Raw genomic sequence first — 14,460 nt, 5'->3', positions numbered from 1 at the left:
GTAATCAAAACCCTGGCGGAGAATGTAATTCAGTTATTCCAGTCCTGGATGGTACCGAGTTACGAGGGGATTGCTCCTCTGTGGCCGGACTGTGGGACTTTGGGAAGTGGTGGGAGACTGGAAAGATAAGGCACAGGAGATTTGTTTTTGTACAAGGATGGGAGTATAATTACGGACAGTGAAGGCTTCAGTGATACCTTCAGTATATTTAGAGAAGGACTGCTCATCACTACAGATGTGACAACCGTGGGTGGCTAGGCTGTACGGACGGGATTTCTTGGTATGGAATGGGTGGCAGCTGTCGAAGTGGAGGTATTGCTGGTGGTTACTAAGTCTGATATGGACGGAGGTAAGATGTAGCCATATCTGAGGTGGATGTCAACATCTAGGAAGGTGGCTTGTTGGGTTGAGTAGGACCAGGTGAAGCAAATGGGGCAGAAGTTGTTGAGGTTCTGGAGGAATGTGAATAAGGTGTTCTCACCTTCAACCCAGATAGCCAAAGATGTCATCAATGAATCTGAACCAGGTGAGGGCTTTAGGATTCTGGGTTTTTAGGAAGGATTCCTCTAGATGGCCCATGAATAGTTAGTATAGGATGCTGCAATGCGGGTGCCCATAGCCATACCGCGGAATAGCCATACCGCGGATTTGTTTGTAGGTAAAAACCTTCAAAGGAGAAGTAATTGTGGGTGAGGATATAGTAGGTCATGGAGACTACGGAGGAGGTTGTTGGTTTCTAATCCATAGGGCGTCTGGAAAGTTAGTGTTCGATAGCAGTAAGGCCATGGGCATTATGAATGTTAGTGTACAGGGAGGTGGCATCAATAGTGACGAGCAGGGCACCGTGTCGTAAACGGAAAGGAACTGTGGAGAGTCAGTCGAGGAAATGATTGGTATCTTTTATATAGGAGAATAGGTTCTGGGTAATAGGTTGAAGGTGTTGGTCTATGAGAGCAGAGATTCTCTCAGTGGGGGCACAGTAACCGGCCACAATGGGGCGTCCTGGGTGGTTGGGTTTATGGACTTTAGGAAGCATGTAGAAGGTGGGAGTGTGGGGAATGGTAGGGGTAAGTAGAGAGATGGACTCTGGGGAGAGGTTCTGGGATATGCCTAAGGATTTGAGTAGTGACTGGAGATCCTGCTGGATTGCTGGAATGGGATCACTGTGGCATGGTTTGTAGGTGGAAGTATCTGACAGCTGACGGAGTCCTTCTGCCACATAATCCTTGCGATTCAAAACAACGGTGGTGGAGCCTTTGTCTGCAGGTAGGATTATAAGATCGGGATCAGTTTTTAGATGGTGGACTGTGGTTCTTTCTGCGGATGTAAGGTTAGTATGCATGTTGAGGGATTTGGGGAATGATGGTGAGGCAAGGTTCGAGGATAAGAAATTCTGGAAAGTTAACAGGGGGTGGTTTGGAGGCAGTGGGGGGGGGGGGGGGGGGGGGATCACAGTTGGATGGAGGAGTGAACTGAGTTAGGCAAGGTTCAATATTGGTCTCTGGTTGAGTCTGATTGGTCAGGTTGGTGGCGAAAAAGTGTTTCCACTGTAGGGACCAGGAGAAGGAGAGAAGGTCTTTAACTAGTACTGCATGGTTGAATTTGGGAGTGGAGCAAAAGGTGAGGCCTTTGGAAATGACTGATATTTCTGTGGGACTAAGGGTCAGGAAAGGTTCATGACCGTGTTACGGGTCTGTTTAAGTTTTGGGTTCTGTGTGGTGGTGGGAGGGAGTTTTGGAGGGTGGGGTAAGTGTAGTAGGTCTGCGAGACAAGGTTTGTCAGCTATGAGGGGGTGTGGGGGACGTTTGGAGGTAGTTGTAGAAGTGGTGGACAGTGGTACTCCGAGGCGGGAATAGGAAGTGAGCAGGATGGAGAGCTTTTAAATGCAACATGCTCTGCTCCTACCTTCCTCTTCCTGTTCGCCTTGTGGCGACAAGCTCTCATTTCCAAGTTAAGGGTGGTGCTCTTAATAATAGTTATATTTTATTAGCATTTGTTGTCAGTCCCTTCACACATAGCCTTTGAAATCCCACTGATGGTGGACAGAGCATCGGAATTCCGAGAACCATATTAAAATGTACACACTTAAAGTTCAAATTTGTATATCCAGAATCCCAATGAAGTAGACCTCAAACTGATATTAAGCTTTCCAGTGTGGTTTTCGGGATGTAAATTTTCTTGGAGCACCAGTACTGTATTGTATCATGTTTGGTTCTTTATTATGAAATAATGCCATACGTGCTAGAAGATGAAAAAGTGCACTTGAAATGCAGCCAACAGTTGAAACTAGCCAGTACTGTGGAATTAAACATTTTGTTTCAAATAGATTGACTGCCTCTGCGGAAAAGGTTAATTAAAGTCATATTTCTTTAGCAAACAGACAAAAATAACTTCTTTGTTCTGCAATGCAATTAATGCTTGACTGTCAGAATAATATAATATAAAGTAATATAATACTAAAATAAAATCTAAAACTAATAACAGCCTTCCGTAATTATGTGAATGTATTCTAATTCACTTGATAGCTCCCAGCTACATATATCCATTTTGTTTTCATTTGACGTGAGAATAAATGAAGGGGAAACAGCAAAATCACTAAATGTAAACACTGATCACGTGCAGACTACCCACTAAAACTAAGACTGCTCTGCGCATCAGTGTGCCAAAGTGCAGTGCCACGCTTCTTCATACAGCATTCTTCTATCGCACGTCACTATATTTTGCTCTGTGGAATTGTGACTTGTACATTTTGTAATTGATGCCATCAAATTATATTCAGGACAGTGGAAATTGAAATGTCCTGTGGTGCCTCTCCTGTTCCCAGTTGGCCGGTTTCACAGTCTACCCCTCCTTTTAAAAATAAAAAATTTCGCAATTAATAGCAGATGGGATTATTTGTAATTGGGAGAACAAGCTCTTCAGAAAATCTGGACTCTTTATTGCCTATTAGCTAATAACTTGCTGTTTTGTGTGACATAAAATTAAATATAGGATACATAAAACCAATAAAGACAAGAGACAAGCAAGAAAGTACACAATTATTCAATCCTTAGCTCCTAGCATTTTTTCTCTCTAATCTTGCTACAGTTTTACATGACGTGCTTTCCTTTCTGCGAAAGAATCTGTTACCTCATCAAAGTTCGTCAAACATGTTGCTATGTGAAAAATTGAAATGTCATTTTGTAGTACTGAAGTAGCTATTAATACAAATAATACCCAAGACTGGTGTGGTTTCTCTATCTGATTACATCTATTTTGTCATTGTCTGCTAGATAAAACAAAATAGGCCTTTCTAATATTGCAGCAGTTTTGTAACCCACCCCAAACAAACGAGACTGTTTTGACACAAATGGTCATTTTTATAACATGACAGAATACAATTCATGAAGTACCAATATCAAATGCCTATTAGGCGTACTACAAGCAAAAAGTTTTTTGTTATGAAATAGTTCCACATTTCATTCATACGCACCAGTGTCTCAAGCATGAGATCGAAAAGTAGTATTAAGAAATTTTTATATAAATTTGGAATCGTCTTATTCTTCCATAATGTGTGTGACATCCCTATTTCTTCTCCTTACTTGTTCTAACAAATGATCTTGTCATCACCAGTTCTGTAGCTACACCTACCATTGTCAAAATTTGTTCGCTGATTAACTTCACTAACCCTCCCAGAATCACCAATTTAGTTATCCCGCGATTATTCTCTAGTTAGGCATTGTTATTTGTTTGTACAACACGTTTTCTGCATTATTTTCAGAATCGAACTTAAGCGGCTGCTAGCCGGGGACTGTACAACTGGTTCTTACTAGTGTAGCGATCTTGCCAAAACTTTTCTGTCAATATTTCATTTTCTTGGATACACTGAGAAGATAATACGTAATCTTGTCACCTGTTAGTTGTTTATTTTCATTCTGGTTGTCTGAATCTATGGATTTCGCTAGTAATTATAACAACACTGATCATTCGCAAACCCAATCAATGACTTGAGCAACACGCACAATGCCACCTCAAAAAGCCCTCCATCCTGCTCACTTCCTATTCCCGCCTCTGAGTACCACTGTCCACCACTTTGATATCTGATCTTTTAATGTTTTACACGTAGGTACATACGGGCTTCCTAAGTCATTGTAGCTGCGCAAGTGCAGTGTCGCCTTTTATCTGCGCTATCTGGCAACTGCTGAAACGAACCTATTTCTAACAGGTTGTGGTAAAATATTGCAAATGGTGGTTTGAAAAGTGTTACTTTCAAAGAAAATATCCTTTTACGTAAGTTGAACTATGTGAGAGAATGTACCATGAATTTCTTATACCACAGAGTGTTTGACTCTCATTTAAAAATCAACTCTTTGATGAAGAGCCATTTAAAAGAATTTCGAATACTGAAGATCAGACATTTATGCCAATATTAGAAATTTTACTTTCACATTTGTGTGATATATCTTACAGTGTAACACACGCAAAAAAGATCAACATTATATGCGAAATCATAGCTTCTTTTGCAGCTTAGAGACCAATATTATACGTGAAAGTTTTGCTTTTCTTGTAGCAACACTATGTGTGTTAATTTAAACTATTAACTTTCCATTTGTGTGTTCGTGCAACTTAACAGTGATGTTGCTGTTGGCTGACTACATCAAGTGTCCTATGCTCTGAATATCCAGTGTCATCTGCTGGTGAGATCACACGACACGAGCTATGACTGGCTTACAAAACGCAATCTCAATTTCCATGATTTGGAAAGCAACATGCGGTGTTTGTTGGAATTCCAGTGTATACTTTCGTAATACGAAAATATACAGTGTACATGTTACTGCTGCACATCAAAGATATTTCCAAAACATGTCTTTTTCCCTGAGTCTCGTTTTCTAAAGTACTGGGAAATTCTACGCCCGTGTGTAAAACCATAACCATTCAAACGATTGATACGTTTTGCAGTTCCGATGGAAAATAAACTGTTACTTAACACGGTAAAAGTGTGTTTTCATCCAGGAGAAAGTGCATTTTTAACTGGGAAATCCAGGGTTAGGAAACAAGCGTGGACAGATCAGATGCACTGCAGTTGTACTTGACCGCAAGAAGTGTGTGGCAGGCAGGCCTTGTCACCTTTTGGACAATGACACACACAAAAACCGGTCCTCAGGACCCCATTTCTTCCATCCACACAGAGTTGTAGAAAATTCTACGAACCTAGGTCAATCGAGGTCTTGGTATTGCCTGCACGGTACTCCTAAACCGAGGCCCACGAGAAAGACAGGCCAGACCTGAACTCAGTCGCTCACTCAGCTCGGCAGACAAAATGCATTTCTAAGCCTGTTAACTTGCTGGTGGGCATGTATATACTAAAGAGAATTGCATCTTCATACTGCAGCAAAATTTAATTTAAGATCAATATTCGATACAAATGGTATAACTGCTTGTTTGTAGCATTTAGTCTCTTCTGCTTAACAGTCCTTATTTCATATAATAAATGGTGCCTTATGCAACTGATAATCATTTTGGCATGATTTTAATTTTATTGTACCCCAGTACAGCTGTAATAAATTGTAAGTTGGCCTATGGACTTCCGATTATTGTAGGACTGATAACAGTAAGACTCCATAATAACGGATTCTGGTTGAAGACTTGGAAGGTATCGTTGAGAAACCTCTGGAAGTTTGTCAGAGTTCTAGTTCACATATCTCTTCTTGCAAAAATCTTCTCTTCTTAGAATTCCATTTAAACAAACTGGATTTTTCTTCCTGTGAATCTTTTCTTACGTAAACTCAAACGCCACTTGAAGAAAAGAGCCTCTGTGACACACGCACGTGCTCGCGCATGCACGCGCGCAGGCATGCATGCACGCATGCATGCACACTCTCCCTCTCCTCCTGCAGACACTCACCGACACTATCTTGTTGACGCAAAAAGGTAAAGGCGTTATCAACCCACAAAAAATGCTGAGACTGATGGGGATCGGGCCTGAGACCTTTGAATCTGCAGTGTGGCACTTTACCACTGAGCCACTTATGTGTAACAAATGCTTCACACAAACAGAAAGTAGCAATCCAATTTTGGAATGAGATCTCTCTGAACAGGATTATTTTGAATAACACAGTCTTTACATTTTTAACAATACTTTAAGTCTGCAAGCTTTTTACTTGATAGCTATTTACATCTTTTGAGCTGCAAAAACAAAAAGGGAACATACCTCCAGATAGACTGACGGGTTGCTAAGAGCTGAATGAATGGCCCCACGAGGAGCCCCCACGATGCGTGACTTAACACGCGCGACATCATCGAAAAAGATTACTTCTGCTAAAGGCAATGAGGTCGGGGGTTGTAAGAGTGCCGGAAAAGCATCTTCAGTCAGGTACACCAGGAGTTTTTGTCGAATTGCTTCAAATTTTGACATCGCATCCTCATCATTAGACTGCTGCTCTTTCAGTTCTAAAAGCCGCTGTAAGAGAAAATGGAAAACTCTTTAGCATCTGCTTAAGATCAGGAAAAAACTAGCTTCCAGAGATGTAAATATAAATAATTTTAAGTAGGCAACAGTATTTGTTATAATGCATGTCACATACTATGTGATACACAAAAGAAAATTGTGTGTGTTTGTAGCTCAGGCAATAACAACTAGAACATATTGGAAATTTAGAAAAAGAACCTTCAGTTTGATGATACAAGCCAACAGTGAAAATGTAACTGAGACGAAAGAAACGTTTTTTAATGATATTGACCATGCTGATAATAAAAATGACAATGAAAAACTCTAATTAGCTCTCATTTCCAAGTTAAGGGTGGTGCTCTTAATGATAGTTATATTTTATTAGCATTTGTTGTCAATCCCTTCGCACATAGCCTTTGAAATCCCACTGATGGTGGACGGAGCGATGAAGTTCCAGGTAACAACAACTGTGTGTATTTTGTCACTATTTTTAGCCCAGGCTTGTCGCCACAAGGCGAACAGGAAGAGGAAGGTAGGAGCAGAGCATGTTGCATTTAAATGCAGTTTCAGTCTGTTGCAGCTGTGTTCTGTTTGTATGCTGGAGGAATGTGTTACTGGAGTGTAATTAGAGTGTGTGGTCATTGCATTTCCTGTGATTAACATGCCTCACAAATGCATAACAGTGCTACAATTTCTGCTACATTTGCAGACAATATCATGTATTAGGAGGGTGTACAGAATGTACTTTGGCTGTGAAATCAGGGACTAGAACGAGCCTTAGGTTCCTCATGTATGTTGTAAATCTTGTGTCACAAGTATTCATTCATGGTTGAATTGTAAAAGAGCTTCCATGCTATACCCATGACCTGGCAAAAACCATCAAGACATTAATGATTTTTACTTTTGTATGACAACTCCATTCACACATAGTATTTCCAAAAAGAAAAAGTCTTCCTTGACATATCCTAACATACTGTTGGCCACGCAACCAGTGCCTCACGGAGACGGACTGCCTGTTCCTGTCCCACCTGCTTGTGATGGTGACGAGGCTGCTAATGGAACTAGTGCTGCACTTCAAAAACCAGTTACTTGAAAGACCATCATTTTGTGTGTAATCATGAGTGTACAGAGATTCACAAAATAACAAAGAGTGAACTTAATGACCTAGTGAGAGACACGGAACTGTCGAAAGGTAAAGCTGAACTGTTTGCATCGAGACTACAACAGTAGCATTGTCTTGATAAGACAGTAAATGTGACTGCATTCTGAAACCACCATATGCCATTCCTTCCACTTTTCGAAAGTGAAAAGAATTTTGTATTTTTTAGTGATTTACTGAGACTATGGACACTGACTATAAAAGTGATCAGTGGAGGTTGTCCATTGACTCCTCAAAACTAAGTCTCAAGTGTGTACTACTAGATGTAACCCTTGATTCTGACTGGGTATGCACCGTATGTGAAAGAAATGAAACAATGGAAAATCCAGAATGGAATGTAGAAATATTAGAGAAGGAAAGTTGCTGCTCACCATATAGCAGAGAATGCTAAGTCGCGATAGGCACAACAGACAGATTCACACAATTATTGTTTTCGGCCATTGAGGCCTTTGTCAACCCCACACACACACACACACACACACACACACACACACACACACACACAAATGCAACTTGCACACACGTCGGCAGTCTCAGGCAACTGAAACCACTCTGCGAGCAGCAGCAGCAGTACTTGATGGGAATGACAACTGGTTGGGGGTAAGGAGGAGGGTGGGGTGGGGATGGGTAGGGATAGTATGGTGAAGGTGGCAGACAGTGAAGTGCTGTAGTTTAGACGGAGGGCAGGAGAGAAGGTGGGGAAAGAGGGGGGGAAGGGGGGGGAGTAGCGGAAAAGAGAGAAATAAAAAGAAATTAAAAGGCCGGGTGTGGCAGTGAAATGACAGCTGTGCAGTGCTGGGATGAATGGGAACAGGAAGTGGGCTGAATGGATGAGGACAGTGACTGACGAAGGCTGAGGCCAGGAGGGTTATGGGAACATAGGATGTATTGTAGGGGAAGTTCCCACCTGTGCAGTTCAGAAAAGCTAGTGCTGATGGGAAGGATCCATATGGCACAGGCTGTGAAGCAGTCACTGAAATGAGGGATATCACGTTTGGCAGTGTGTTCAGCAACAGGGTGGTTCACTTGTTTCTTGGCCACAGTCTGTCAGTGGCCATTCATGTGCAGGGACAGCTTGTTGGTTGTCATGTAGCACAGGGGTTGCAGCTTAGCTTGTAAATCACATGCCTTTGATGGGATAGGTGATGTTAGTGAGCGGACTGGCGTAGGTGGTGATAGGAGGGTGTATGGGACAGGTATTGCATCTAGGTCTATTACAAGGGTAGGAGCCATGAGGTAAGGCATTGGGAGCAAAGGTTGCATAAGGATGGACGAATATACAGGGCTATTACAAATGATTGAAGCGATTTCATAAATTCACTGTAGCTCTATTCATTGACATATGGTCACAACACACTACAGATACGTAGAAAAACTCATAAAGTTTTGTTCGGCTGAAGCCGCACTTCAGGTTTCTGCCGCCAGAGCACTCGGGAGCGCAGTGAGACAAAATGACGACAGGAGCCGAGAAAGCGTATGTCGTGCACGAAATGCACTCACATCAGTCAGTCATAACAGTGAAACGACACTCCAGGACGAAGCTCAACAAAGATCCACCAACTGCTAACTCCATTCGGCGATGATATGCGCAGTTTAAAGCTTCTGGATGCCTCTGTAAGGGGAAATCAACGGGTCGGCCTGCTGTGAGCGAAGAAACGGTTGAACGCGTGCGGGCAAGTTTCATGCGTAGCCCGCGGAAGTCGATGAATAAAGCAAGCAGGGAGCTAAATGTACCACAGCCGACGGTTTGGAAAATCTTACGGAAAAGGCTAAAGCAGAAGCCTTACCGTTTACAATTGCTACAGGCCCTGACACCCGATGACTAAGTCAAACGCTTTGAATTTTCGGTGCGGTTGCAACAGCTCATGGAAGACGATGCGTTCAGTGCGAAACTTGTTTTCAGTGATGAAGCAACATTTTTTCTTAATGGTGATGTGAACAGACACAATGTGCGAATCTGGGCGGTAGAGAATCCTCACGCATTCGTGCAGCAAATTCGCAATTCACCAAAAGTTAACGTGTTTTGTGCAATCTCACAGTTTAAAGTTTACGGCCCCTTTTTCTTCTGCGAAAAAAACGTTACAGGACATGTGTATCTGGACATGCTGGAAAATTGGCTCATGCCACAACTGGAGACCAACAGCGCCGACTTCATCTTTCAACAGGATGGTGCTCCACCGCACTTCCATCATGATGTTCAGCATTTCTTAAACAGGAGATTGGAAAACCGATGGATCGGTCGTGGTGGAGATCATGATCAGCAATTCATGTCATGGCCTCCACGCTCTTCCGACTTAACCCCATGCGATTTCTTTCTGTGGGGTTATGTGAAAGATTCAGTGTTTAAACCTCCTCTACCAAGAAACGTGCCAGAACTGCGAGCTTGCATCAACGATGCTTTTGAACTCATTGATGGGGACATGCTGCGCCGAGTGTGGGAGGAACTCTATTTTCGGCTTGATGTCTGTCGAATCACTAAAGGGGCACATATCGAACATTTGTGAATGCCTAAAAAAACTTTTTGAGTTTTTGTATGTGTGTGCAAAGCACCGTGAAAATATCTCAAATAATAAAGTTATTGTAGAGCTGTGAAATCGCTTCAATCATTTGTAATAACCCTGTATTGTATAGGTTCAGTGGATGGCGGAATACCACTGTAAGAGGGGTGGGAAGGAGAGTGTACAGGGAATTTCTCATTTCAGGGCACGACAAGAAGTAATGGAAACCTGGCGAAGATTGTAATTCAGTTGCTCCAGTCCTGGATGGTACTGAGTCATGAGGGGAATGTTCCCCTGGGGCCGGTCTGTGGGACTTTGGCAGGTGGTGGGAGACTGGAAATATAAGGCATGGCAGATTTTTTTTTGTACAAGTATGGGAGCATAATTACAGTCAGTGAAGACTTCAGTGAGACCCACGGTGTATTTTGAGAGGGATTGCTCATCACTGCAGATGCGATGACCACGGGTGGCTAGGCTGTACGGAGAATGCTCCTCCTTACCCCCACCCAGTTGCCACTCCCATCATGCACCGGTGCTGCTGCTCACAGTGTTGATTTCAGTTGTCTGAGACTGTAGACGTGTGTGTGAGAGTTGCGTTTGCATTTGCATTTGTGTGTGTGTGTGTGTGTGTGTGTGTGTGTGTGTGTGTGTGTGTGTGTGTGTGTTTTGACAAAGGCCTTAATGGCTGAAAGCTATAATTGTGTGAATCTTTTTTCTGTGCCTATCGTGACTCGGCATCTCCGCTATATTGTGAGTACCAACTTCCCTGCTCTAATATTGTTACATGAAAGAAAATATGATAATATGGACTAATTGTTATTGCAATTGAACTATAACAAGTTTAAATGGCAGATTTAGGGATATCTGAAAGTCATAGGCATATTAGTTGGGCTACAAAATGGTAACGCCGAATTTAATTGCTTCCTTTGCCTCTGGGATACTGCACCAAAGCACTTCATTATAAAAATAAAGACTGACCAAAGTGTCCATCACTTGAACCAGGCTCTCATATTGTTACGCATGAAGCATTTGTTGTATCCAAGAACATAACTCGCCCTGCTCTTCATATAAAATTTGGCCCAATGAAAAACTTCATCAGAGCCATTGACAAAACTGGGGGAGCATTTGTTTTTAATTGTGCTTTGTTCCTTCTCAACTTTTGCCACATATTAATTCTAAAATTTGAAAATTTGAGTTCATATACTTAAATAATAGTGAAATGAGGTGTCTTTGATCTTTGTGTATACATGAGAAAATTAAAACTAAAAATGGGGTTCAGAGATTAAATCTCACCATCATTAATATAGGCAGACAATAGCTCAACTTTAGGAGAATAGGGCACGGATGTGGCTATAATCTATTTGAGGACCAATTCCCAGATTTTCTGGAAGTAATTTAGGGAAACAACAGAAAAATTATGTCAGAATGTCAATCACATCTCTCTGTCTGGGTTCGAACAAGATGGTCCACCTATTGTGGCATGAAAATGTTGATTTGCACCTGACAACCTGGATCTCAAACTTCTCACAATCATAAAGAATGTCTGCTTCAGTTGGAATGAGGTCACGATGTTCAGCTTACAGAATAGCATACCCACTTTCAAACAGTGTCGCAGATGTGATGGTCAGGAGTAGGTACTTTTCCTGGTTTTGTCAAGAAAAGAATCAGGTTTTGCTTTCTTTATCATTAGGACTATTCAAATCGTGCCTGCCGCAAATTTCAGTGACATTTTAAGTTCTCCCCCTGCCACATGAGACAGTGGACTGCTCTCACATGGAAGACTCTTGAGAGCACACACATTTTCAAGAGCTGAAGAAGTCTTGAAGAAACTAGCTGATGGATAGTTTTGGAAAATAAAGACAGGAACTGAGAGTAGTGGAAATGAAAAATGCACCTTATTACTAGAGCACCTTGGATAAATAACTATTCAGCACATTACCCATGAATAATCACTGGATAGTTCACAAAAGAATAATGAATGTGTATACATGGAAAGAAACATACCTTTTTTAGTTCACTTCTACTCAAATTCCCTTCTAGCATATTCACCACTCTCTTTGTAGGACTGGTCTCAGGGGATTCAAAAAGATTAGCTCTTTTAGCTGATCCACTGCAGACATCTCTCTTTGCAGAGCTACCATACTTTGGACTTCTCAGTGGAGTTTTTCTCGCAGGACTGTTTAAGCCACATTTCCTCACTGGAGTGCTCACAGGTGACTTTGATAAACTTCTGGCCTTTGTGGGAGTTGTGAAATTGTTCATCACCAGAGGAGGTCTTCGCTTTGCCGGGCTCTCCATTTCTCCTGGATTCCTTTTCTTCCTGGGACTTTCAAAATCTGCAACCCGCTGGAGGTCTGCAGAAGCACGCTCTAGCGTACTGTACAACAGTTCCAGCTTCGAGCTCCAGTGATTTGTCTGGGACTTCTGACAAGACAGACACGCAAGGGCAGAGGCTACAAGAGTCGATAATTCCTGCTGGGACTGCACACGGAGTAGCTGGACACATTGTCTAAAACCGGCCGACTCAGTAACTGGTTGTGACACCGACAGTGAGTACAGCTCACGAATCTGTAAGGAAGAGAGGAATGAACACATTACTTGCCATAAGATTTCAAAAGTAACTAAACAGACAAATGTACATCTTCAATCTAAATTTTCACAATGAAAAAGTCACTCAAACAGGTTATAGTTTTACAATGTCATTAGTTTCTGGGTACTACTGTCATAATTTTATTTTCATAAAATATAACAGATCACTCAGTTAGAAAAACTGTTATGAGTAATGTCAGAGGAACAAAATAAGATTTCATAAATTATCAAATGCAGTATTAATGATAAAACATCAGAATTACAAATAATTAGAGAGAGAGAGAGAGAGAGAGAGAGAGAGAGAGAGAGACCTAGAAAACTTCTGCCGACTCAGGTGGTGGTTGAAGAGATCACTATAGCAAATATCCACTAGTACTAGTATTGCTGGCCTCCGTTTTGAGTACAACCGAGGTACATTCTCCCTACACATTGGTCAGGGGCCTGGAGATGGCACAGTAAAATGGTGAAACTGGTTGCCAATTAAAATAGGGTTGAAAATTGACGGCTGAAAGGTATTTAATTTGACATCCTGTACTGCCAGCACATCAGTTGTTTGCCCAACCCTGCCCACCTGCACTGGCACATGATCGGCAGGTGCGTGAGCTGCAACAGCCTATGTCGGATGTACCACAAGTGCAAAGAGATGTCTGTTGCACATTGTATTGTCTCAATAATTTCATCTCGTCTTCTTCACAGAGACGCCCAAGGAGATGAAGTGGCATCGAACAGAAATACTCGTATCAGGCAGCTCAACAATCATAGCCAATTATGTGGTGTGATCATTTCATTTCATACTCGCAGCGAACACAAAAGGATACTGCAAATGTTAATGGTAAACACAGAACAATCTAAGACTTTTTTCACAATTTTAGGTCTAGTCAAACATGTTGGTAACATATAGAATGACCTGATAATTTCAAATCTGTACATTCAATGAATTTCAGCTACATCTATACTCTACAAACCACCATGAACCTACTACTATTAACGAAGTACCACAGCTTTTGTTAATCTGAGGTTAAAATGTCTTCCACTTGCTTTATGCTTATCTCAAGGTTTCTTAGGTCTTTGTGATCACCTACTGATTATCTGAGGGTTACAAGAGTTGAGCCAAGTTCAGCCTGGAAACCATCTTTTATGTAATTCAGTCTGATGGCTTAACTAATTTTAAAAGGTACATTATACCTGTTATTCCACTTTAATTGAACAAACAAGCTGTTAATGACTCCTGTTATAGGAAATAATTATTCTCTTGTACTGCCTTAGCAGTGACACTAGAATCACTGTTCCAATAATGACAAAAGTCAATGTATGCATTAACAATACAGCAGCAGTATTGTTTCCTCATGTTTTAGTTATTTGTCATCTTCCAAATAGTTACATACCAACTGCTATGTTTATGAAAATGACAATTTTAAAACAGAAATGCATTATGGTTTGGCTTCGAAAGAAATTAGAAGCAATAAAACAGACTTACAATAGCATGAAATTGTGTTCAAAAGCTAGTGAAAATTGCTTATCACCTCCAGTTGTTGGTGACTGGACAAGAAATAGTAAAAAATATTAAATTTGCAGAAAATAAAAGCCCCTTTTTAATGATAAAAAAAAGAAGCAGCTAACTTTCCCGGGAACAGATGAAGCCACCCATGCCTGGTTTCAACAGTACTGTAGTTGATGTACGAGTACGTTCATTTTGGGTCCCATGATAGTGCCGAACTTTATGTCATGTATGGTTTGTTGTTGTTTTTTTTATGAGAAAAAGTTAATCACCGTGTGAACGTTTACTA

General features: G+C 41.4%; 1 protein-coding gene across 1 annotated transcript in view; it reads right to left on the bottom strand.

Annotated features, from left to right (window-relative positions):
• Positions 1-14,460, bottom strand: part of LOC126419149 (origin recognition complex subunit 3) — a 136,506-nt gene that overhangs the window by 16,059 nt on the left and 105,987 nt on the right. The window contains exons 10-11 of the mRNA XM_050086258.1: positions 12,089-12,652; positions 6,191-6,439 (exon numbers count right to left, since the gene is read on the bottom strand). Of these exons, the coding sequence (XP_049942215.1) occupies positions 6,191-6,439; positions 12,089-12,652 (813 nt within the window). The remainder of the gene's footprint in view (positions 1-6,190; positions 6,440-12,088; positions 12,653-14,460) is intronic.

This window comes from Schistocerca serialis, chromosome 9 (genome assembly GCF_023864345.2).
Source record: "Schistocerca serialis cubense isolate TAMUIC-IGC-003099 chromosome 9, iqSchSeri2.2, whole genome shotgun sequence".
Taxonomy (NCBI): domain Eukaryota; kingdom Metazoa; phylum Arthropoda; class Insecta; order Orthoptera; family Acrididae; genus Schistocerca; species Schistocerca serialis.
This window is presented reverse-complemented; position numbering and strand designations above follow the sequence as displayed.